Source organism: Diadema antillarum, unplaced genomic scaffold (assembly GCF_040938485.1).
Source record: "Diadema antillarum isolate AM-2024a unplaced genomic scaffold, OU_Dant_1.0 seq00001426_RagTag, whole genome shotgun sequence".
Lineage (NCBI taxonomy): Eukaryota > Metazoa > Echinodermata > Echinoidea > Diadematoida > Diadematidae > Diadema > Diadema antillarum.
Window position 1 is genome coordinate 521,924 of NW_027272178.1, and position 26,333 is coordinate 548,256.

Below are 26,333 nucleotides of genomic sequence, written 5' to 3' on the forward strand. Positions count from 1 at the left end.
ATGTTTTGTTTCTATTCACGATCTGACGATGTTTGGAGAGATCAAAGTGATAAGAAACACAAGAAGGAGAATAGATGTATGGTCGTTATTAAGTGGGTTTTTTTCTTATTTGTCCTATAAGCAGACCGAAGTGACACGCCAACGCTTGTGATGAAGTGTTGAGGATGTAAAGTTACTAATAGTAGCACTTTGGCAGTTCTCAGTAGAATAAAACAAACGAATCCACGAAAACAGACAGTATAACGAGATTTTTTCTTGTTATCTGACGTAGATGTCAACGTATCATAAGACAAACACCAAATACCTTTCCGTATTATTGTAAATGAAGTTTTGACGGGGTAGCATCGTAGAGTTAAAATCATGTATATACTAAAAAAAATCGAATCTTTAAGCTTACTATGTAACCTAAGCATAATGATATTTGTCAGTCACATAACACAATCATAGAAGCTTTATACGTGAGGTGATGATAGTGATCTGTCAGGTCGCCATTTGCGCACACTCATATCAAAATTAGAGTTGTATGGCAATTTGGGTATTAATACCCTTGGAAAGGTGATAATGGTTGCTGAACTTTGCAAACTAATACGAATCATCGTTATGTTACGTCCCAATGGACGGGTTAGGGAATGTTTAATTTGTTTAGTGATTGTGATCGACATTAATCACGTTAGTCTGTTAATGTTTCGAGAAAATATGTCACGCGTGAAATTTCATGTCTTTCTTGTTTTGCAAGCTTTTTGCAAAAGTTTGTATGTTTTGTTTATTTGGCATCACTGTCAAATTGAAACAAGGGATTTTGCCCTTTGAATATGACCATACGTCATTTGTTCCCAAAAGGTTACAATCGTTGCCGTACATGTAATTGAATGTTTTATGACACATTGAATTCGTGTGCAATCACCCTTGTTCCTATGTAGTCAAACGGTTCCCTCACTGCTACAAAACACAATAAATCGTAACCAATAGATCTTGCCTCCATCGTTCACTAAACAAAATAAAAATGAATTACTTATGTCAGATTCTAGCTTTTATAGCTTGGTAGTTTTTAGCTTTAATAACTTGGCACGAGTGCATGTGGTAGGTGATCAGTTGTGATCGAACTGTATGTATAATTGTCACTGCAATTGTCAACTTTGCAATTGCACTAGGATTTGTGAATTGGGATCTCTCATGAATATTCATGTACTGCATTCCTTTGTACCATAAAATAAGAGGAGAATGTGCCTTCAACAAAATATTTCAGCGTTCAGAATTTCGTAGTCATGGAAACAAAAAAAAAGTGTATGTGTGTGTGTGTGTTTGTCCGTCGCTGATGCTGTTATACAATCGTTGATTTTCCTTGACTATGGATCCCCTCAAAATTTGAGTCTTCTTCAGAGCAGCATCGATTAGAAAAAAAAAAACCTTCGTAAAGCAATGATATCGCTACAAAATGATTAGATTAAATCAATTTAGCTTATTTCATTTAGGAGAGTATCTGTTTCAAGCTGATGTTTATTCATTGTGTCGCCAACTGGAAACAAACTGTGCACACTGGTTTACAAACTCAATCTCTCTCTCTCTCTCTCCCTCTCTCTCTCTCTCTCTCTCTCTAACTCTCTTTCGCTAGTATATATATATATATATATATATATATATGTATATATATATAATCATATTGAGATATCATATACACGTATCTCAATCTCTCTCGCTAATATGTATATACATATATATATATATGTGTGTTCGTGTGAGTATATATATACACAATTGTACTTATGCATGTAAGGGCATACACTAAAGCTATTCCATATTCATCCATATTAGCTAATATCATGCTACAAGTACATAATATGTATATATATATATATATATATATATATATATATATATATATATATATATATATATATATTACATACATACATACATACATGGAATTACATTGTAGTAGCACCAGGATCATGGTTACTATCGTACTCATCACTCATACTGCCATTCACGTCTATATAACTACTAACTATCTTTAGTTGCCTTTCGTGACCGTGCATCACAAAACGAACAAAAAGTCGCACTCCTTGTTTTTACGTGAAGACTCAAAAAAGGTGAAATGGGTCAACTGAGTCAATCTTGAGTTTTTCATATTTTCTGAAAGAGCTGTCTTTGTTCTATAATAATTTGGGATCATGACATGAATGGGAAAGTGTGTTTTCAGCAGTTTTTCTACAACCCATTTTTGGGGGGAGAATAGAATGATCAGGTATGTCTTAGAGTTCCCTTTTCATTTCTTGAAATCATTTACACACTCTTCACTTTCAAGTCTAATAACTTTTGAAAGGATAACTCTACTACTTTGAAAGGCAGCATTAAACATGAACAGAATGTGTTGAGAGAACATCTTTAATTTCAGCTTAATCTGATAATCCCTTCATTGTTGTTGCTCTGGTGGTTTACATCCTGTGTTTTGTCCCTTTCATTGCATAGCTAGCACTACTTGGTAAAGATTAAACGCTTGAATAGGCCCTCTACTTGTCTTCAGAGCCTCTTTTCTCAGTTCACACTATTCCAGAGCGTGTGCTTTCTTTCTAGTAATTAGATAGGTTAGGGGAGTCCATTTGAATTGAGTTATACATCATTTTAAAGCTCAGAGTCTGCTTTTTTAAGAATCTGCCCTTATATAAAAATCCATGTCTAGCGACTCTCTGTTGGTTTTGTGATGCAGGGTCACATCTGATGGTGACGTCAGACAGAGATGACGGATATGCCATTTGCTTCACGTATGTCAGCTTTTCTTTGCTCCAATTTATTTTCTGATATTTTTGTACAATATTTCTATAACATTGTCATAAATTACTTCTTCACAAACCACCATTTACAAAAGCGGACAAAGAAACATGCATTGTACTGAATACCACTGTAATCATCATTACCAGTACCATGGTGTTTATAACACAGACAATATCACGTTTACTTTTTCAGTACTGAAAAAGACGATAAGATGGTAGGATGTGCAGTTTGCAACTATTTACATCATCAACGATACTAACCACATCTTCAATTTACACTCTATGTCTATGCCTCTATTTGTTCGAAGTGCATTTATAAGAAATAAGTTCTAACTGGTAATTCCTTCTTATTTTATACACTCTTAAGAAAAATGAGGAAAATTACTCTTTGTTTTCAGAGTGTATGAATATAAATACACCTAGATGAATCTTTCTGAGTCAGCATCACCGCCATTTAAGATTATTCTTGACAAGCATCTTCGTCAAAAATGAAGTAATTCCGAGCTGGAGAAAACTATATTGTCAATTATATCAGGGTTTCTTGTCAATTTTTTTTCCTGCGTCCTGGTGACGTAATTTTACTTGTATCCTTATCTCATTCACAGATTATGTCTGTCTCATAAACCCGTATTTTTTTTATTTCGTACAAACTTAAGGAATTTTGACCAACATTTTCAAACGGGGATGCTGCAAAGAGATGAATTTGAATAAGTTTGGTGGCTATTGTCTTACAATAATGGTAGAGTTGAGGTCGTATCACCAACAGTAGTAGCCTACAGCTGTATATTGTGCATGGTGAGAAGTACACGAAGGAGAGGAAGGTGAAAAGAGAAGCAGTAAATCAAATTAAACAAATATGACGAGTGAGGTGAAAGCTCAAATATTCAATGGCGTGTTGATGATGAATTTGACGAGCAGTCCAATACGCATTCGCCTAGTCCACCCCTACTGAATGTTCATTGCTTTCGCATTTAGACCGACGACCCGCATGTCCCTGCTATCATGCAGGTTACTGTAATTACCGGGGTCAGTTTCCAAATGACATATAGAAAGTGTTTAATCTTCAGTCTCAGGGAACAAGATATCACCCCCTTTATTGTCGTCACAATAAACAACAACTCACTCTTTTATGATGTCATCCAATCACTTCCTTTGGATAAGCATTAAACAGTCTTCTGTACAGTCTAGCACTAGTGAACTGTCTCCAAAATGTGTCCATTCATGAGCCTCGGCGGTGATGACGTCATTCTTTCAGACGGATACAAACCGTGAGAGAGGTCACGTGGTGCGCACAACGAAGATGACTTAAAATCTTGGCTGGTCTCCTCGATATCCTCTTCATCGTCCACTTCGTCGGCCGCCTCGTCCAGCGGAAGGTCATCCACGAAGCTCATTTCGTGGTCGCTCGAGGAGAGCGAGTGGAGGTGATCGCTTTTCAGCACAGTGTTCGTATCTTCGGCTGGCGCTTCGCTTGTGATCGTGGACGGCTCGGACATTTTCGTGCTGGTTTCGATGTTGTCTTTATTCTGCTGTCGATCCTGAGTGTGTTGGTCCTTCGCCTTCTTGCTTCGCTTCCACTTCATTCGTCGATTCTGGAACCAGATTTTCACCTAACACAAAAAGAAAACAGACCAAAAAAGAGAATAGATTGAGAAAATCAAGAGCATTCTATTTTCCGTGATAACTCTGTGATATAGAAAAGCGGCAACATAGCATCCAGCCAAGATATGGGCAAGTAAGCTATCACTTGTGTAATCGCAAAAATCGAATAAGTAAAATCCTGATAAGAAAGCAAACCCTAACAAAAAAAGTCCTGTGGTACTCCCTGTGGTACTTGTCGGTACCACACAATGTACCACACACTTGTAATGGTACCACAGGAACTGTGTGGTACTGTACCACAGGCTTGTAGGGTACTCCCTGTAGTACTTGTCAGTACCACACAATGTACCACATAAATAAATGTTACCACAGGAACTGTGTGGTACTGTTTTACAGGCTCATGTGGTACTTCCTGTGGTACTGGTTGGTACCACACAATGTACCACACAAATATATGTTAACACAGGAACTGTGTGGTACTGTGTCACAGCATCGTGTGGTACTCTGGGATGTACCACAGGGCAGTACCACAGGACATTACCACAGGAAAGTTCCACAGGACAGTACCACAAGACAGTACACACAAATTGTCCTGTGGTATTTTGGGATGTATACCACACAACAGTACCACAGGACAGTACCACATGAATTGTCCTGTGGTATTTTGGGACGTACCACAGGAGAGTACAACAGGAAAGTACCACAGGATAGTACCACAGGACAGTACCACACGACTTGTTCTGTGGTATTTTAGGACGTACCACAGGACAGTACCACAGGGCAGTTCCACAGGACAGTACCACAGGAAAGTACCACAGGATAGTACCACAGGACAGTACCACAGGAATTGTCCTGTGGTATTTTGGGACGTACCACAGGACAGTACCACAGGGCAGTACCACAGGACAGTACCACAGGACAGTACCACAGGAAAGTACCACAGGATAGTACCACAGGACAGTACCACACGACATGTCCTGTGGTATTTTGGGACGTACCACAGGGCAGTACCACAGGGCAGTACCACAGGACAGTACCACAGGAAAGTACCACAGGATAGTACCACAGGACAGTACCACACGACTCGTCCTGTGGTATTTTGGGACGTACCACAGGACAGTACCACAGGGCAGTACCACAGGAAAGTACCACAGGATAGTACCACAGGACAGTACCACACGACTCGTCCTGTGGTATTTTGGGACGTACCACAGGACAGTACCACAGGGCAGTACCACAGGAAAGTACCACAGGGCAGTACCACAGGAAAGTACCACAGGACAGTACCACACGACTTGTCCTGTGGTATTTTGGGACATACCACAGGACAGTACCACAGGAATTGTCCTGTGGTATTTTGGGACATACCACAGGACAGTACCACAGGACAGTACCACAGGATAGTACCACAGGACAGTACCTCACGACTTGTCCTGTGGTATTTTGGGACGTACCACAGGACAGTACCACAGGGCAGTACCACAGGACAATACCACAGGGCAGTACCACAGGACAGTACCACAGGATAGTACCACAGGACAGTACCACACGACTTGTCCTGTGGTATTTTGGGACGTACCACAGGGCAGTACCACATGACAGTACCACAGGATAGTACCACAGGATAGTACCACAGTACAGTACCACACGACTTGTCCTGTGGTAATTTGGGACGTACCACAGGACAGTACCACAGGATAGTACCACAGGACAGTACCACACGACTTGCCCTGTGGTATTTTGGGACGTACCACAGGACAGTACCACAGGGCAGTACCACAGGGCAGTACCACAGGACAATACCACAGGAAAGTACCACAGGATAGTACCACAGGACAGTACCACGTGACTTGTCCTGTGGTATTTTGGGACGTACCACAGGACAGTACCACACGAATTGTCCTGTGGAATTTTGGGACGTACCACAGGACAGTACGACAGGAATTCCTGTGGTAATTTTCGATGTATACCACAGAAGAGTACCACAGGAACTGTCCAAAATCCCACAGGAAAATCATAATATGGTGCTATTCCAAACATTGCAGAAGTACCACACAGCAAATTAAATTCGTAAGTACCACAGAAAAATGCTACAGGATATTCTTTTTTTTTTCTTAACATTTTATACCAGAGGACTATCACATCAGGAGAATATCAAACAGCAGTGCCACACAGGAGTACCACACAGGAAAATTGTAAGGCAGAATCAACTGAAATTTATAACAAAAATACAAACAAAAAAGCACATATTAATATTCCTCAATTAATTGATTGATAGATGAGTTATGCTGTGAATTATAACAATTGATTTGCCATTACTTATCCTGTCCTATACTCCTACAGTATTACCTATTTAGTGAAAGTGCTGATGTAAAGCATGAGAAATTTCATAAGGACTTCTGTGGTACTTCTGTGGTACTCCTGTGGTACTCCTGTGGTACAAATTTTTACATAGCTCATGAATATTCATAAAAAGCACTCTAGATTTTAGAAAATACATATATGACTTAAAAAGTCAAAGTATTAATGATGGAACTTACTTTGAACTTTATGAAAGATTGTCTAATTATGTTATGTTATTCCCAATATCATAGATATTGTTATGAAAGTGTAATTTCATATCTTGATAATAAAGTATAATCGAGTTAGTAACCATGCCTTAATGCTTTACGGATAGACGGCCATATATATATGTACTGATAGGGTCGATGGCTACCTAGGAATAGAATATGACTATATAGATCTATTATAGGACTAGATTGGCACTTGGCCATTAGACTCTCGTTTGAGGTTATATGTTAGGAGTAGGACAGGTTATTAAGTAGGGCCATGTTTGTCCTAAAATCCATCACTCACCTATCAGAAATATTCCTCGAAATGTGGCTAAAAGTCTCCCAGATTTTTTTTTTCGATCTATCCTGTGTGGTACTCTCCTGTGGTACCATGGAAATGCTGTGTGGTACTGCCCTGTGGTAATGCTGTGTGGTAATGATCGACCTGTGGTACTGTCCTGTGGTACTGTCCCAAAATACCACAGGACAGTTCCTGTGGTACTGTTCTGTGGTACTAGTCCTGTGATACTGCCCTGTGGTACGTCCCAAAATACCACAGGAATTCCTGTGATACTGCCCTGTGGTACGTCCCAAAATACCACAGGAGTTCCTGTGGTACTGTCCTGTGGTACTGTTCTGTGGTACCGGTCCTGTGGTACTTTCCTGTGGTACTGCCCTGTGGTACGTCCCAAAATGGCACAGGAATTCCTGTGGTACTGTCCTGTGGTATGTCCCAAAATACCACAGGACAATTCCTGTGGTACTGTCCTGTGGTACTGTCCTGTGGTACTTTCCTGTGGTACTGTCCTGTGGTACCGTCCTGTGGTAATTACCACAGGAGTACCACAGGACTTTTTCGTAAGGGAACTAATAGTGAAGCGCCTGCATTCAAACAGGAAGCGATCAGTTGCTTATACTGATAAGACATTCTCTACTCCAACTTCCCTGTATGAGCACAGGAGAAGACATTGCTCTCTCGTTCTGAAAGATCTTCATATTTTGTATATTTTTTTTTTGTATATAGCTTGTAACGCAAACTGCAGGTCGTGCAATTCCTTACGTCGTCTAAATTCATTACAGAACATCAAGGGCTGCAAATTCATAAACTAGAGACACTTAACGAGTGAAACACACATGAGCAGAAAAGGCGTTTTGATAACGGTGTCAAATTGCTCTAGTAAAAGGAACTATTCTGAAATTGATATGATGTAAGGAATGAAAATATGCAGGCAAATTATAAGTGAGAGAGGGAGAAAACCTTTGAAACATTTGACGAGAAAAATCAATTTTTCTCCTTTTTAAGATGGGTACAATTGAATAGACAGTGTTATTTCGACTTGCAAAACGTGTTGTTTCTCCTTTACCCGTGTGAAAACGTCACCCATTCGAATTGTCCGACAAAACACACTGTTTTGATAGTCAACGAAGTTTCAATCGAAAAGACCTGATAATGTGTTTTTGCACGCATATGTCCAGTAATCACAGTCACACGGTAGCAGTCGCGGCAAATAATCGGTTAGGGTATCGATAACAGTTTTGCCCGCGTAACCAAATAAAAAGAGTAACCCAAGGCAAATTTCATCATCTCTCGAAGCTGTTAAGACTTCTACCTGCGAAGCCCCCTTCTAAATTGCCCTTCAAACAAGAACTAGACCTCACTCAGAATGTCTCCAGTATCTAACATCCAATCAGCACCCCATATTAGATCTCATCTTTTCGCAGCTAATAATATTTTCTGCGGGGACGCGCATCGAGCAATGATTTAATTTCTCCACTGCCAAAGTGAGAGGAAACAATAATAATCAAATTAACAGCTGTTCGCTGGAGGCTAGCGCTTCACCCACCATTTCAATTTACTTTCAGAGACTTTCTGAAGAGTCCTTTACTCTCATTTCTTTCTCTGCTTCTCTTTTCCTGTCTCTATATGTTCCTATTCTCCCACTCCCTCCTATATGAGCTAAGAAATCGGAAGTAGATTTTCCCCCAAAACACAAAATCACCATCCAAAATGAGCTTTCAACTTCATTTCTTTCACTATGCAGGTTAGGAGTTGGGAGAGCGGAAAGGGGGGCTTGGGGAATTGAAATGGGGGAAAATAGCTGACAAATCTTCCCCCGGGGTTGTTTGGACTCTCCGTCCCGTAATAAATATAATTCCCGAGCAATATCTTCTGTTCTGGCTTTATTCCCCACACGCGATCGGATTAAAGAATATTCATCACTGGATGATGTGGTAGAGGAGGATGTAGAGGGCAAAAGAGAGATTAAGAGAGAAGAGCAGACGAGGAGAAATTGGCGCAATAAAAGGTGATTACATCCAGAATCATTAGTTTATTGCCAAGATTAGGCGAATCAATTTATAGGGGAAAAGGGTCACGGGAGGCATCTTTTGCCGAATTGATATGTCCAGGGAAATCATGCTTTCAATGACTTTAGATCTGGCAGAAAGGAATCGCCTCGAAGACGAAATATAGAATGTTTAGAAACACTTCAGTCTAAGATATTTGGCCTTGATGTGTTAACCTAGAGTTGCCCTGTGCGAAACTTGTTCAATGCAATTGTTTGACGCAAATTGTACTCTTCATCTTGGATGTAGCTTTAACGAATGTTTTTGTAAAATGAAAGAACAGGATTTAGTGCTTTCCATTGACGAGTAAATATGAACAAAAAGAACGTCATTAGGCTCTTTCGCATAATGAATTATAGTTGACATTAAATGCAACTTTACTTAGACCACTTAGAGAGTGCAACCATCACTGCTCATTTTTTTTTTCTGTAAAGGCCCATATTCAAGTTTGATGACTGAAACACATTTCTTAAAGGGAAATACTGAACTCTATCTTTGCAGGGTCTGTTCCGATGTTCAGTGTTTTTGCTGAAAACAGATGTGTTTTTTCTGTGTGTCTGTAATTTGCTTGCTCATTTTGTTTCCCATTACACATCAAAACATAAAAAGAAGGCAGGGCCATGAGAGCGAGGTGGGCGTGGTCTGACACTCTTCCATTCCTCACCTGAGTTTCTGTCAGCATGAGTGACGTAGCCACCTCGAATCGCTTGGGACGCGACAGGTACTTGTTCTTCCTAAACTGCTGCTCGAGCTCGAGGAGCTGCTGGCTGGTGAACGCCGTGCGAGGGCGCCGTGTCTTTCCCAGGATCGTTGGCGGGTTGGGACCTGTGTTTGAAGGAGGGGAAAGCGGAGAGAAGATGATATAAAGTAATTTATCACAGTGCTTAATGCTCATTAGAGGTTGTTTCTATTTTTCGTTTTTGTTTTTATTTGCGGAGGGGGAGGGTTGATCTTTTATCGATCTTTTATTTGTTATTCAAAACATTTGCAATTGGCTATGTTAACCGAGGAGCTAAACAACCTTTCCAAGCCATTTCCACAAAACGAGCAAATACACAAACTTTTTATGTCACCATTAAATAATGCAAGATGATAGCTCATGACGGCTTGAAGGTACAACACGCTCAGAGGGAAAAGATATGTGTTCAAAATTTGCAATACAATAGAATAACACAAAATGTCTGCTTATCCTGTATGGATGCAACAAAGCTCAAATAATTATCAGATCTTTAGTCTTCAGAAAATTTCGATTCCTAAACCTCTATCATCGTACCAAAGTTTGAAGCCTAGATCTGATATTCCTTTTTTGTAATCTACACAAGTGTGAGAAGATATCTTCATTCATCCGTCAATAATAATCGTCAAGTTACGTGTGTGAAAATTTCTAGGTTGTTGTTGTTGTTGTTGTTATTATTGTCATCGTCGTCGTCGTGGTTGTTGCTGCTGTTTTTCCCATGAAATTCTGAAAGTAAAGTTGGGCTTGAATACATTCTATCATGTATGATTGTGAGCTCTTTTCAGAGTTTTTCTAAGGGTTGCCTTAGAGATAGAGTATAATCATAACGAAATGAGCTAGCCGATAGCTGAAAAACCTAAGCTCACATGCAGTGTAGTAAACTATGAAGAAAGTATTCATATATTACAATTTCCCCGTGGTTACCAAGGTATCAAAGCCCTGTTGTTTGTAATCACAACCATACGTACACATTTTTGAAACATACGGGCGGAATATCACCTACATTCATTACTGCCCACTCACTTTCCAGAACACGCTATAGAGCCATGCAGGTAGGCACACACTCAACCAGACAGCCAAATTATCATATGATGTTGCTTGTTGAATGATTGGGATAATATTGCTAACGATATACTCACAAATATCACTTTTTTTTGTATTTCGTCGTTCTCATATTTTCAACAACAATAACAACAAATGATGAACAAGAGCATCACTTCGTGGGGAAATAGGGTTAAACATTGTAACGTATTGCCATACACTATCGAATATGATACTAAGACGAACGAAACATGAAATATGATATCAGTCTACTCAGTATTTCTTTCCCCGGAGATTCAAAGGAGCGAGAGTGTTTTTCTTAAAAAAAAGAAAAGAAATAAAATATTCATGGTGCAGTATTCCTCGCACGAAATTTAACAATTACACGTCATTTGAGGGTTTTATTCTTTGAGCACGTGGAATGGATTAAGTTGTGGCTGCGTGTTTTTTCCAGTCTCTCATCGGCGAGGTGCACGTCAGTCGCTCCGGATTTCGGCTGTCATTATCGTCTTTGAAAAATATCAAGTATGTATTTGCTCGCACCCTCGCACCACCACCCAATGAGTAATCAGTGCTTAACCCGGCGCTACCCGGCGGGCGAGGAAAACAAAAGGCACTTGCCCTGCGCCGCGGCGGTGGTTGCACAAGCCGACACCCGCTGTTCACACAGACGGTAGGCGTTTCATACTCCCTTCCGCAGTATGGAGTACAGCAAAGAGTCGTTAGCTCCTATCAAATACTTGACGACGATGATCTCCTGCCATTCAGCTACAGCTTACACCATCACTACTTCCAAACCCTTCTTCCACCTAACCATTATTATCATTCATTTCGTATCATTTTTCTTCCTTGGTTCTTCTTTCCATTCTCCTTCCTTTCTTGCCTTCCTTCCCTTCTTCCTTAATAGCCTCTTCATTTCATTTTAGTTATTTCCAACAAAAGTATAAAGTACAACCGAACATTTGCATATACATAAAAAGATCATGCAGCTCAATTTTTTATTGATTATATATATTATCTTCAGTTTGCTGTTTTTTCACTTCCTTCATTTCTTTTCCCTCCTTCTTGTCTACCACGTCTACTTCTCCTTCTCCCTCTTTTTGGCTGTGCTTTCTGAGCGTTGCTTTTTTTTTCGTTTGTTTCTGAAAACATATCCCAGCTTTTGTTCTCGAATCATTATCAAAATTGTGGGTGAGGTTTTACTTTCGCAACACGTCCTGATATATCCCGTGATAAAGATACACGATCAGGCCCATCATAATGTAATGCTTGCATAGCGTTTAACAAAGATTTGAAACAGCAATTAAATTCATTGACTACAATAAGTCTAGAGTCCACATTTCTATTTCACATGATTTAACGAAAAAAATTCTTTCTTTTTCATCCCTAACCAGCCTTGTCAGCCTTATCACTGTCTAACCGACCCCTCCACTCTGTTTAGGTATTAAACTAACATATATACATATAATAATTCACCTTGATTCGTGTTGAGAAAAGAAAAACCTTTTACCATTCCGTCGTTTTCCGAAAAGTAGCATTGTGTCATGTAGAAATCACAATCTTTCAATTGGACATTGGAAGTTCGGTTAAAAAAATACGAGCAAAAAAAAAAAAAAAAAAAAGACCAAAACCAATAAACGTTATGTATGTTAGTATGAATGTATGCACAGTATGTACAGTATGTAAATGCATGTATGTATGTATGTATGTATGTATGTGAGTGTGTAAGGGTGTTTGTGTGTAAGTATGTGTGTAATGTATATGTGAGTATGTATAGAATTTTAATTATGAACATTAATTTTAAGGCCCATTCAGGAGACATTGCATATAACAGTCTGGTGCTGAATATGTCTTTCATGATATCAAGACACACATGCTCTTGGTAATAATCGCCCGAAGCTGTTGATAGAAATACGGGACACTATTTGCTAGGTGATTGGAGATGACTAATCACCCAGGACAAATAAAACATGAGAATGTAAAATCAAAACCTTCTCTGGAAAGAAGTAGAGCAACGCGCTCTCAAGTTGTTCTCAAGTTTGAGTTGGAGAAGAGAGAGAAAGAAAAAAAAACGCTTGCTGCAACGGAAATTATTTTCTGTTCCCTGCGCATGATGGCGGCTACAAACGGAACCCATTACCACCAGCTTCGCGGGACAAACCAGGCCCCACTCGCCGGGGAGGAAATGGGTTCGACGCTGGTGGGACCGCAGTGGTTCAGAATCGCCAGGAAAATGAGCGCTCACCTTACCTCCTCTATTGAACCGGGTAAACAAACGACTTCAAAAAGACTAATAATGAGTTAATTAAGCTAGGACAGTGGTAATCTCATGGGATTCGTGTGATCCAATGAATTCAAACCAATTGAATTCACTATATGACCGTATTCCGCATTTACACACAGAGAAAGATTTGGGGTTTTTTTGTGAGTGTGCAAGTAAGAAAGTTAGTCTGCCGTTCGTACAGTGTATGAGGGGTATTAAAAATGGTGATTCAAATAATCCATCGAAAGCTTTGTGTCCTTAACCCCCACCCCCCCCCCAAAAAAAAAAAAAAATGTTCATAATTTATTCAATATCATGTAAATCTGCTTACCTGCTTGCTAACTGACAGGAGCCAGTGCAAATATTACAATCTTACGGCGCCTATATAGCAATTTTTTTATTAAAACAACAAAATAACACAAAAAGCGAAGCAAAAAAAAAGTGTTCTTTGCACATAGAGTTGCGAAAAAGAAATTGCCACGTCGATATATTTTATGGTAATTATGGTGACAGTCCGTCCATTCGCAGCAGTCTATATTTACACTCCACTCCAAGGGGTTAGTTAACTTTATAACCTGATCTTCCATCAATAGAATGACACCTTGAGTAACATTTTGGTATTAAAGTTCAAAGTAAAATCATACAGCCTTGATCGACGACTACGCACATCAACCATCTCCAACCCATAACCTTGTGAGGGCTTAACATCGAGCACATAACGAATGTTGTTATATTTAAGGAGCTTTACTATGATACGGCTTGAAAAGAAGACATAACGAATCGGGTTATGTCCGTTTCCTTCATAGATTTTCCTAATTATTTAATGCAGGTGTCACTCTTTTACGTCTGGTACGGTCAATGATGACACATTTACTCTCTCACTGAATTCATTTACATGATTGAATAAACATAAGAATAAAATAAATGGGTCAGCTAGCCTCGTAATGGACAGCATATAAGCGGTCGCACACAATGAGAAATTGAAAGAAGAGCTGTGATTTTATACCTCATCCCCGGGACTGGGGGGAAGTCTTAATTTCAACTCTTCGGCTCTTCGGGAGGTGCGGATCAAATCAAGAATACATTAGCCCTCGTAACTTTCTCGTCTCATCAAGCCCAAAATGAGGACAATCTTAGCAAAGTCACGACTCCGAGGTATCCAATCATGGAGATTGAAGAAAGGAAAGTAAATTTCTCCTCATTCTGTCAAGCTGAAATGGTGCTAAAGGAACAAAGAGGCGAGGGGGGGGGGGGAGGAAATGTTGCACAAGTGGAGAAAAAGGAAAAACAAAAACAAACATATAGAAAGAGGTGAAAAGAACAAGGCGGTGTGGTGCACGTTTCAAGAGAGCTTCGGGAATATCGCAGCAGCTCTGTCAACTTTAGGGAAGGGGCAATGTCACGTGATACAAGTCGTGTTCGTCACCTATCGCAAATAAGATAACACTCACTTCTGCGTGTCTTTAACCTCACAACTGTACGGGAGCGACGCGCCTGTGTTTTTGCTGTGTTGTTGGTTCAGTAATAGTATCCGCTGGTTTTGTCTTCTCATCACGAATGAATTTCCAATAATACTTTTGACGGTCATGGAATAAACTGTCTTGCGAGTGATTTTTATTCTTGCTGTGTTGGGGTATTATTGTCAAACACAGGCCTCGCACCTCCTCGTCTCTAGAGGGCGTAAAGTGAGAGCAAGGTGCAACCACCTGTGAACAGCTTTCATGTCAAACCAAACATCGATATTAACCGCACCACATTGTAAGTTAGAAAAGATGGACGCTCTCATCTCAGCAGATCTATTTATTTTCTTTGTCTTACTTTCTGCTCAATTTCATGCAGAGGTACTGAAATGACAGCAATGATAATGATGAAAAACATAAATCTTCAGACAGATTTCTAATCCGTCGAGTAGTTGAAATCGAGCCCGTCGTAAGAGGCGCCCTTGTTTGCCAGCGCTTCCATCCAGCCGTCGTTCCAAACTCGCAATGAATTTAATTTACCAGAGGATTTAATTCGCAATCCAATCCCACACTCCACCGGGAATTCCGCTCCCTAAATTTAATATCCGCATTCAGAAGTAAGCACGATTTACTTAGATTTCTCCTCGTCTTTAGATAGGGGAGTCTGCGTTGATTTACCTTAAAAAGCTGCCTTCACACGTTCACCGCGCACGGCACCTAATTAGAAAGGTTAGGAGTGACGACTAGTCACCTTATATCTGGGTTCTCTCTCTCACCCGGTGATTACCACCCCACTTGCCCGGCCCGATTATTACATTTCTTCTATTTTACGGCCGCGATGATACAATTTTCTACCACGGCGGACATTTTTCAGCACCACTTAGAATCCAATCCAATCAACTAATGCGCCTGGATGTGCTGGTCGGTTGCTTGGCCGAGACATGTAAACCGTTTACCCCTCTTGCTCGCTCACTTTTCAGCGGGCCCGTGCGGGCGTGTCAACGGGCCGTTAGGGGCCTCTGTTGTGACGGATGAGCAATGTAATCTATCCCTCCAGATATCAGCTTCTAAATCTCCTTTTGCTCTTTTTGTCGCCCCTTCCCAACCCAATTAGTCCTCCAATACCTTCCTGCAAATCGTCGCGAACATTTCAAATTATGGATATTATTGCCACAAGCACATCCATTGAAAACTTTAATGGATTTAGTTCTCAGCTTTTAATCTACCCATGAGTCTGGAGTTTGGAATCTCCTAACGTCAGAAGTCTAACTTCGGGAGCTGGAGCAGGGCTTTCGCGTAGCTGTCTTTATTTACACTTCCCCCAGAAGAAGACATAACCTAGCGACGCGCGTACGGCGCACATAGTAACGGCCATTAATTAACAACGCGGACCGGCGAACACGTACACCGTGTTGGACTTTTCACTTTGCGCGCATTAGATCGAGAGGTGTATGTAATTAGGAAGTCCAAGCCATTTTCATTAAGATAATTCTATTTGACGGCTTGTTGTTTAGATGCGATCCAACCGGACAGGACCACATATTCGTGAATCTTGCAAGATGAGCTGCTTTCCAAATCCTTGCCTAATCGCATTATCTCGGTTAGTTTTTGGACGTGTAATCACTGCAGAAAAAGTCTGGAGTAACTCACTCGATTTTCCCCCTCATGATTTCTACGATATTTTACGTTATCCTTCACATAACGTGTTAACACCTCTCATGAATCACAAGCCACACCACGTGATCACAGCACGTGATCACATCTTTTGCCCCTTCTACATCACCATCGTCACAAGCTTTAGTGTTGCATTGCTTGAATCTGTAAGATTACTTCCTTTACTTAGCATTTTGATGTGCTATACATTCTTGATACATTGAAGATAGATCATCTAAACTAGCTCATAATGATAACAAATGAAAATGGGGGATGGAGGGAGTCGGACAAAAAATGTGTACTAATACAGGCCGTATCTATACCTGTTTAGAAGCAGACGAAGATTCATTTTATTCAAGTAAACGGATATTCCTCGATAACGATGATTTTGATAGCAAGAGCACCAAGTATTATAATACAGCATGCTTGGGGGGAAAAAATGTAATAGTAGTGGCTACTTGATAGCGCACAGGTCCACCTTTCGGTGCTCGTGTCGCTCCAAAAGAATGAAAACATGAATATTATATACATGTCCAAACATGACAACAGAGAAGAGAATAGCAGACAACAAACAAACAAACACATGCCAGATAAAGAACACAATTGTTCCGAACATTGTAGATTTCAGTTATATAATCCTCAGTGTGAGAGGAACAGATACGTTTTAATTTTTGATTCGAATATTTCTGTAGATGACAGTTGAATGAATGCGTAATTGGTTCCACAATTTTGGTCCCATAACGGAGAAAGCATGATCATCTCATTCATGTTTTACTCTGGGTGTTTGTAGTAACAGTGCATCTGATGATGAACGTATGAATTTCGTGTCGGATTGTATTTGGGAATATATAGAGTCACGTATCATACAAAGAAAAAAGAATGAACTGAATGATGTACTAATAACACAATCTTAAAGATATTCCTTTTTTGTTATACAGGCAGCCAATGTAAAGAACGAAGAATTGGTGATATGGAATCAAACTTTTAGTAAAAGTTAACAACCGCACGGTCGAAATTTTCAACTGTTGAAGTTTTGTGACATCTTGTACTTTCTTTGGATGATTACAAAACAACGAATTCAAAAAGTCCAACAGAGAAGAAATCAAAGCATTAATATGCATCACAGCTGCGGATTTAGACAAAAAATTCTTATAAAACTTAAATTAGTCGACTGATATTTACTATTCCGCTGAACTTGAGTTGTATGACTTCGAAATGACATTTCCCGATCAAAATTTCATTATGACGCCTAGACTTTGGACTGTTTTTGATGTTATACATGTGCTACCGACGTGAACATGACATGATTGATTATATTAACATGATTATGTTAAAGGAAATGATGTCCAAAAACTCATTACGATGTATGAATAGATAAACCTTGTTCATGTTGGTAGAATGATTGCAAGCCCCCCCCCCCAAGTTTTAAAACATAACGCAACGCGAAATTTCTGATAGACGAAAACAGACATAAAGAATTAGAGCATGCAAAGATTGAATAATCAGAAGGCAATCAGTATACATATCAAGGAGAAGAAGACGAAGAAGAAGAAGAAGAAGAAGAAGAAGAAGGAATAGAGCAATGACGCCTAGTGTTGTCATTATTATAGTAACGATAGCGGGATACAGAAGGAAATAGTCTAAAGCGAGGATGGAGTTGTCCATAAGTTGATGATATAGTTAAGCATTTCATGAAAAGGAATAACTAAGAGATGACAAGCTAGATCTAAGATTTCTAGTCTGCGCTCCAGGACAACCATTCATGAGCATAACAATGATGATAGCTTGAGTGATGATACTGAACACAAGATAAAGAATAAACGAGCAGTCACCACCACCACCACCACCATCATCATCATCATCATCATCATCATCATCATCATCATCATCATCATTCTCATTGTTGACTGCGCCGCTGTCGACAGAAGAGTGCTAGGCAGCATTGATAACTGGTTTACATCATTCGTGTGTCTCCTTGATCCTATCCCCCTTCCTCACAGACGAATATGACCCGACAAGAAACCATTTTGCGTTAACCAGAGATTGGTTGTCAGAAAGAAAATCCATCTCCGAACAAAGGAAATAGTGGGGGGAAAATGAAGGAGTGTGTGATTGAGAAAAGACTCAAGAAGTCATAACCACATACAACCGGCACACGAGAACGGACGCAACGGGCAGTTAAACAGGGCAAGCACGTACAGCATGGTCTAAAGTTTCACCTCTGTTTGATCATCCTCTGCATTGTTGGCCTCATCTCACACAACTTTCTTTTAAGAAAAAGAGGAGAAGAAATGATAAATCCCTCTAAGGGACCACCTTATTACCCGTGATTGTGACGTCATGGATTTTAACTGTCGACTGATGAGAGAATGAGAAAGAGAGTGGAGATAGATGGATAGCGAGACAGACAGAGAGGGAGAGAACAAGGGAGATCGACTTGACGTTATGTCGAATTAAAAACGAAATGAAGACGAAATCGCGGCGATCATGAGGTAAATTTCTTTTGTTGGGACCAAATTTAATAAACGATTTGTGGAGAAAAGGGAGGAAACGGTTGAGCTCGAATCACGCGGTAGTTGTGTGCCGATGGGACGATGATCATTCCGCCAGTGAATTTTGTGCTTGCTCGAGAGAATATTGGCGGGAAGTGGCCGGCCTCCCTGCCCACCCGCCTCCGCTCGACGCGCGAGTGTGCGGAAAGCGCGAGTTTGCTTGTTTTTCTGCAACCACGCGCACGGGCCATTGATTGCTTTTGGAAACCTGTTTCTACACAACTTAACGGGCTTCCCATTTCTACCGCCCAATGTGCATCTTACAGCCTCTATCCCAGCATCGATTTCCCAGTATCACACTGTAAATGGTCCTGCTTGCCCAAATAGCAATTAGAATGCATAACTGATTTCAGACTTGACTTCTCATTTGAGCGTTTCAAAGACTGTGATTCATTTGTCGTCGTCAGCACATCTGATTTTATTTGACGTGATTCTGCATATTTTATGCAACAGAATCAAATACATCTTTAAAATTATGAAAAGATAATACAGAGAGGTAATATCACATAACAACATTATAACACCATAAAGCAATATATTGTGTGGAACACGTGCATCATAATCGTGTCGCAATCTTAAAAGAAAAGAATGAAAAGGCTTGCCATGAAGTTTGACAATACAAGAGATCACAATCTCCATTAACTCGACCTCTAGATTAGAATAAAAATATGTATTGCACTTCAGCTGGCTAGAGGTCACTTGACCACTTGACGTGATAATGTTGAGTCTAAAAACCAAAATTCTATTCGGCCTTTATAGATAAGTATTCTGTATGTTCTAGCTTCTTCATGACATAATAATTATACATATTCCTCCAAGATTCCTGAATTGCTTACAAAACTATGAGAATTTATCATGTTTTCTATCTCCCTCCCTCCGAGTCTCTCTCCCTCTCTTTCTCTCTGCTTCTGTCTGTCTGTCTGTCTGTGTCTGTCTGTTTGTCTCTCTCTCTTAGTTAGTTGCTTCATGAATAATTAACGAGATCCATGCATGCATGAGTAATGAGGCAGAGTTCCCTCCCCCATTCACTTAATCGTTCCCCCACGAGATTCCTTGATATCCTCATAGGCTTCGCACGGCAACCAGGGGCTTTCGGGAGTCAAAGGGTTAGATTTAATTGAGAAAGATTTGCGCCCTCCGATTCCACTGGCTATGTCATTACAGAATTTGAAATAAATACAGACAACAGATTGTGAGACTGGGTGATGATATAAAGTGGTCTAATAGTACAAAACCTACAGACGTCATCCGGACCTTAGGTTGCAGTCAACTGTAAGGCCAACCTCATTACCAGGAGCCGTATTGCTTAGCGCATTGCACATGGGCATAATTTTAAAACATCCTGACGCCGGAATGGCGAGCTGGGACTTTTCTACCATGGCAACCAGAGTGTGCTCTAGAGCTAGAAAGTTATCGTCACTCTCGTCCAATCACTCGCTCATCTTGTTCCAGAAGTCTACCCGATTATCACTGACAGTGTATAAAGTGCCCCTTACATGAATCTTGCTGTGTTAGTCGCCATATTACGCGTATTCCTTTTCTGAATCACACATAAAACAAACGTACACATTTATACACATTCTCACACACACTTAAATTGCGTCTGCATGTAATTTAGCTGATCAGATGAAGAGATATTGATCATGATTGCAGATACACATGACATATGCTATTTTATCTCTTTCCATTTTCAAAGCATCAATATATGACAGCGCTGTGTTCCCATCATGAGCACTTGAATGGGACAACAATGGCAACAACATCATTTATTTCTATTCTTATGGCAAGGTATTCTTCAGATAGTTCAAGACATCTCTTGGCTTTCTACCTCCACCGAACATTTTCTTGACGTCATATTAAGATTAGTTTTTGTCTTGGAACTCATTCTTAATGGGCTTTTGTGCATCTCTCCCTGAAAACCATGAATTATACTGGAGCCGTCGTCACTCCCTGAAAAAAAAAAGAATCGAGGGAATTTCCTGCAACCACCACCCCCTTTCCCATATATAAAAATAAGATAATAATAACTACTTTTCCCCAATCGATACGCCTAGCTGATGAAAATAGCTAAGATTCTTTTCCCCTCTGATCTTGTGGAGGATTTAGCCTGTACCTGATACAGTCGATATAAGAGACATTCCAAGTGCAGGGTGCATTATATATTCCTATCGTCGTATTTCGTTTTCCCATTCTATTATCATCATTGTCATTCTGAGAGGGGGGAAGCTCGATCCAATTGATTTTTCCTCACCCTTGGCAGCCAGCGAGGCGCGTTAAATCGCGATCCACAGACCGACTAAAAAGACGTGCAATTTGTTAGAAGTTACAAACGCAAATTGATGTCCTCCGCGATTTAACCAGCTCCATAAGGCGATAATACCACAATGGAGCCGGTTTCGAAGAGCCAAAGAATACGGCAAACAGCGAGCGAGATTTTTTAAATACTTTCCCCCTTTTTTCGAGTGAGCTAGCGCATCGACTGCGAAGACTTTCGCTTAGATTTCCTCTTTCATGGGCTCCGTTCATTCATGGTTGCTGCTCGTGGTGCGAACAAGAAAGGGCGCGAATAGCGCATTTTTTTCTTCTTTCCCTTTCCATCTCTTTCAGCGATGGAGGAAGGAGAGAAGGGAGGGAGACTGGGAGAGAAGTCGACGATTAAATTTACATTCGTCGTTCGTTTGTCGACGAATTGGAACCTAATGTGGCAAACAAATCGATAATGCGAGGACATCATGCTATTGTGATTGGCGATTCCCGAGCCTTTTGTTTCGTCAGCTTTTCACTACCATTTCCCCGACTGCTGCATCAGATATTCTTCTCTCTCTCTCTCAATTTTTCCATCATCCCCTTCTCTCCATCTTCAATTATATTTCTATATTTATGCCAGCTCACCCTCTCTTTCACTCTCCCTTTTCGTTTTCTTGATAGGCCTGATCCTTGGTATATAATATTCGCTCATATTCGGTGATTTTCTAGGCTTCGCTTCACGCCTCCTATGTCGGGCATCCATTCAAGTAATTCAACGTCAAGATGGAGGGTATAGCGGGAGCGCTCCGAGTCATAGTGGAAATCTCCGATGAAGCTCTCGTATACCCGTACTAATCGATTGATGCTGTATAGCTCCAGCGAGCGGTCACTTTGTGAGCAACCTTGCCGCTTTATCCCGCGATGCAAAACATTTGTTGTTGTTACTGCGGCCACACATGAGAAGAAAACGCCATCTCTGCAAACTGATTGAATATCCAAACTAGAACGAAAAAAAAAATCCTAGCTTGCAGTCACGATTTGCTCGCGGGAATATTCGATGGTGGAACTGCAGGTTTCTGGAAGGTAAAAATTGTTTCTGCGCATGAAGTCACACGCGACATACGTCAACACAGTGCTAAAGAAAAAAAAAACGTCCTTATAATAACCTTTTGAATGATATTCCAATACTGTTGTATTGTTTTCCAGTCTTGTTTTTAAGCTTTTCCCGTGGAGATTGTTACCTTATATGACAATTAGTAATTACGAAGATTTATTGTTCACCTATACATCTTTTCCCTGTAGACAATCCAAGCACGGCTGATCATTAATCTTGTCAGAGAGTTAATCGTCATACAAAAGAAAACAGTTGAAGACGTTCCACCCGTGTTTTTTCAAAAATATTTTCTCATTCTCGGTGTTTGTTTCTAGCCCATTCTCTGATAATCAAACTTCATCTACTACCCTTTACTTTACTCCTGAATAATTTTCCATCTTTGATTGTTTCTATGCTTTGTCGATTCAACTGAAGTAATATATCGCTCTTAAAATCCGTCGACATGTTGTCTAGGCGCAAAACACTCACACATGAACACCTTCCCCCTCTTTTCTAAAAAAATCTTGTCACTCTATCAATTCCTCAGTCATTTACTCCTATTTTTCATATCAGTGCTTTGACTGCATTAACACATCGCCTACGGGAACCCGTTAGGTCCCAGGGATTTAGACTCTCATAGGGAACTAGTTAATTTTGAAGTTATCTTCCGCCCGCTGTCATAACTCCACTCATACCTTCCCTCCCTCTCTCTCATCTATCGCTCCTTCTTCTTCCTTCCTCTCTCTTACTCACTATCTCCCTCTCCCTTTCTCTCTCTCTCTCTCTTCCTCTCGTTCTCTTTCTCCATCTAATGTTTGCCATGGTTGACGGGAGGTGGCGAAGGAGTGTGGGGAGCCGGGAATTGGGTCTGTCCGTTCTCCGGTCTCCGAAGGCGCATCTCTCGCGCGGTCTCCGTCCTGAAATCCGATCGCTCTCAATTTGTAAAATTAAAACTGTCTCCCCGTGTCATCACCATTCTTCGTCTAGTATCGGAATGGTTGATAATGTTATTAGTCTTTATTCTAACGCTCAGCACCCCACTCTCTCTTGGGCTCTTTACACCAGCGCCGCTGGCGATAACAAGCATTTCAGCTCGCATGTGTTTAGACCCCTCCTCGCCAAAGTATGCAGTGATCAAACCATTTAGAGAGAGTGTATGACTTGATTAAGGCTCTAATAATCTCTACTAAGTTTACAAGTATCGCTTACAATCACCCTTAAGTCGATGCCCCTAAAATTCGGAGCGCGGGGCGCCCCAACGCCCCGACGCCACATTGAGTCTCGCTTACCACCAAAGTCGAACAGAATCAAATTAAGCAAATGGGGTTTTCTTGTGTGTCACGTTTCATGTTAATCTATCTTAATCGAGAGTGAGAGATGGCTCCGGTGCTCTTTTTGAAGAGGGGCTTCAAAGAAGGGCAGGAAAAATGATGGCGCAAAGACGGACGGACTGCTCCGTTTTTGAACAGTTTGTGGAAGATAGCTGCCAACCGCCATTGCAGCCAAAATATGATCTCCGTAATGTTATTGAATTTGGTGGGTAGCTAGCGCATTAAGCGTATCAATGCTTATGAATTACGGGCCCACTCGAAACCCTTTAAAGTGTTTTTTTTTTCTTTTTTTACTTCAATTTCTTGGAGCGATACGCACCAGCTTAAAACTGGTAATCTAATAGGTTGTAAACTTAACCGCATTTAACTCCGCCATTATTTGAGATATTTCCCGTAATCCAGCACGGAGGCTGGCTAGGTTACGACGGAGGAGGCAGTAAAAGATGGCTCCGCTAGACTGCTTGACTAAAACCTTACATCTGTCTAAATGAATTAATCAATCTTGTGGAAATACAATTTGTTTCCTTCATCGACCAATTATGGAAGCGATCGCCTCTGGGCCGGGAAACCGTATTCCAACAAGGAAAAGTTTACATAAAAGTGTTGAGCTCATGAAATTCTTTTCAATATTGCCCATAGCTCTTCCTTTTCCCATATCTTCTTCACTATTTATCCATTTGCGTCCGTTTTAGCCAAATTGATGGTGTCCGCTAATTCGTGAAATCTCTGTAACTAGGACATGACCGGCATATGTAGGCACCAAAACAAATGGCATGAAGTAAGTTTTGCCATCATTAGCAAAGTCCTCGATTTCTCTTCCCAAATTACTCTGTTTTCGGGGTTTTGCTTCTGCTATTATCCCTGAACTAGTTTGATGCTAAATGATATATTACGATTTTTTTCTTCTGCTGTGATGATGCGGCTGGCTAACTGATCCAGCTCGCAGATTTGTAGAGTGTAATTGTATACTGTCCTTTAATTATGGAATTACGCTCAGATGCCGAGACAACTGTGAAGCCGAGCTTTCGGGTGATCTTGGCCTAACATGATTGAACAATTTAAGACGAAGGAACATAAACATCTCGTTAGCTCCGTCTGACGCCAAGACCGTTGTCATCCACCGTCAAATAAACAAAAACGATTAATTGTGCGGGAGAGAAGCATTTGCCCTCCATGACGCCCCAAACTCTGCAAATTAGATGAATCCCCCTTCTTTTATTTATTCGCCTTCTCATGGCGACTCCATCGGGCTCTCGGAGGAGCGACATGGGGTCGTCATCGACTCCACCAGATGGATCGGAATGGGCTTGCCCCGATAAACACGGAAGCCTCCTAGACCAATCCCTCCGAATATATCATTCAGTTCGTCCATTCCTGGTGCGTTTCACATCTCTACTCTTCTCTGTCCTAACTCTTAACATCCTCTTTGCACCCCATCACCACCACCCTCCCTCCTTTTTTCTCTCCTCTCCTCATTTTCTCTCTCTTTCTGTCTGTCTGTCTCTCTCTCTCTCTCTCTCTCTCTCTCTCTCGCTGCATCGTTCGCTGATTGAATCGGCTAATTGGTAGTTATCACAGAAACAATATATCTCCAGGCCCGAGAGATTGGGAGTAATTACTGCCGATGAGTAGAGTCACACTTCTCGTGTCGCGCGGAAGCCTCAACTTGGAAGAGGCCAAAAAATGATGGATCGCTACGACGCGGAGCGCGCGATGCAGAGCCAGGCGAAACGCCTCGCTCCAGTCTGGATTAGATGAACCACGCTAGATATGTGCATAATCGTCATCGTAGGGGAAGTCGACGATATCGAGAGAAGACTTTGCTCGTCAGGGAAAGATTTAAAAAAAATCCTTTGCAGAGAGCAATAAGAATTGCTGTTCATCCAAAAAAAAAAATGAAGCCAATTGTATGTTTTTCATTGCTGATTTATAAAATTAAGTAAATGTCAGATCTTCACTTGAATTATTTCAGTCAGGATAAAAGTTTTAAAAGTTGTTTGTTTGTTTTTTTGCTTGTTTGTCTTTTAGTTTGCAGCTTCCAAGTTTAGCAACGACGCGTGAAACGTTGGTACACGATTTGAAATGAAAAGTCACCCTCTATTGTGTTCCTTCCATTCCACTAGTGACAAGGGATCATATTGACGCAAAAGAGCATTCGTTTAAAAGAAAAAAACGTGGAGTTTCAGTTACCAGCACATTATACATTGCTTGTGTGATTCTTTGGTCTCTTTAGAAGGGTTGAATAAAGATATAAAGTTACTATCCAATTTAAAAAACAAACAAACAAATAAACCAAAATCAGTGAATTAAAATCCAATATGATATCTTAAAAGAGAAAGAGGATTATTTGTGAATCTGAAACTTAAGTGTCCAAGTTGGACACAGGAGAACAAAAGACATAGAGAAGTAATGTCTGTGGTTTATCGGCGTTGATAGTGAAGGAGCCGCGTGTTGTTGGAGCTGGCTCGGCTGGCATCATACAGCTCCCATTGGTATCCGGGCAAGGATACAGAAGGCGGCTGATGGCGTGCGTTTCATATCGAGCAGTAGGAGAAAGGTTGCCAGGCGGTGGTCTGGGTGACGACCAAACCAAAATAATCTCCCAATTCTATTGACTCGATGGGCAATTAGATAATTAATGAGGGGAAATTAATTGGGCATAATTCGATTTGCGTTTCGTGATTCT

At 40.7% G+C, this 26,333-nt stretch overlaps 1 protein-coding gene across 1 annotated transcript in view; it reads right to left on the reverse strand.

Annotated features, from left to right (window-relative positions):
• Positions 1-3,961: 3,961 nt before the first annotated feature.
• Positions 3,962-26,333, reverse strand: part of LOC139709336 (uncharacterized) — a 37,834-nt gene continuing 15,462 nt past the window's right edge. Inside the window, exons 2-3 of the mRNA XM_071621291.1 lie at positions 9,936-10,096; positions 3,962-4,381 (exon numbers count right to left, since the gene is read on the reverse strand). Coding sequence (XP_071477392.1) covers positions 3,962-4,381; positions 9,936-10,096 — 581 coding nt within the window. The remainder of the gene's footprint in view (positions 4,382-9,935; positions 10,097-26,333) is intronic.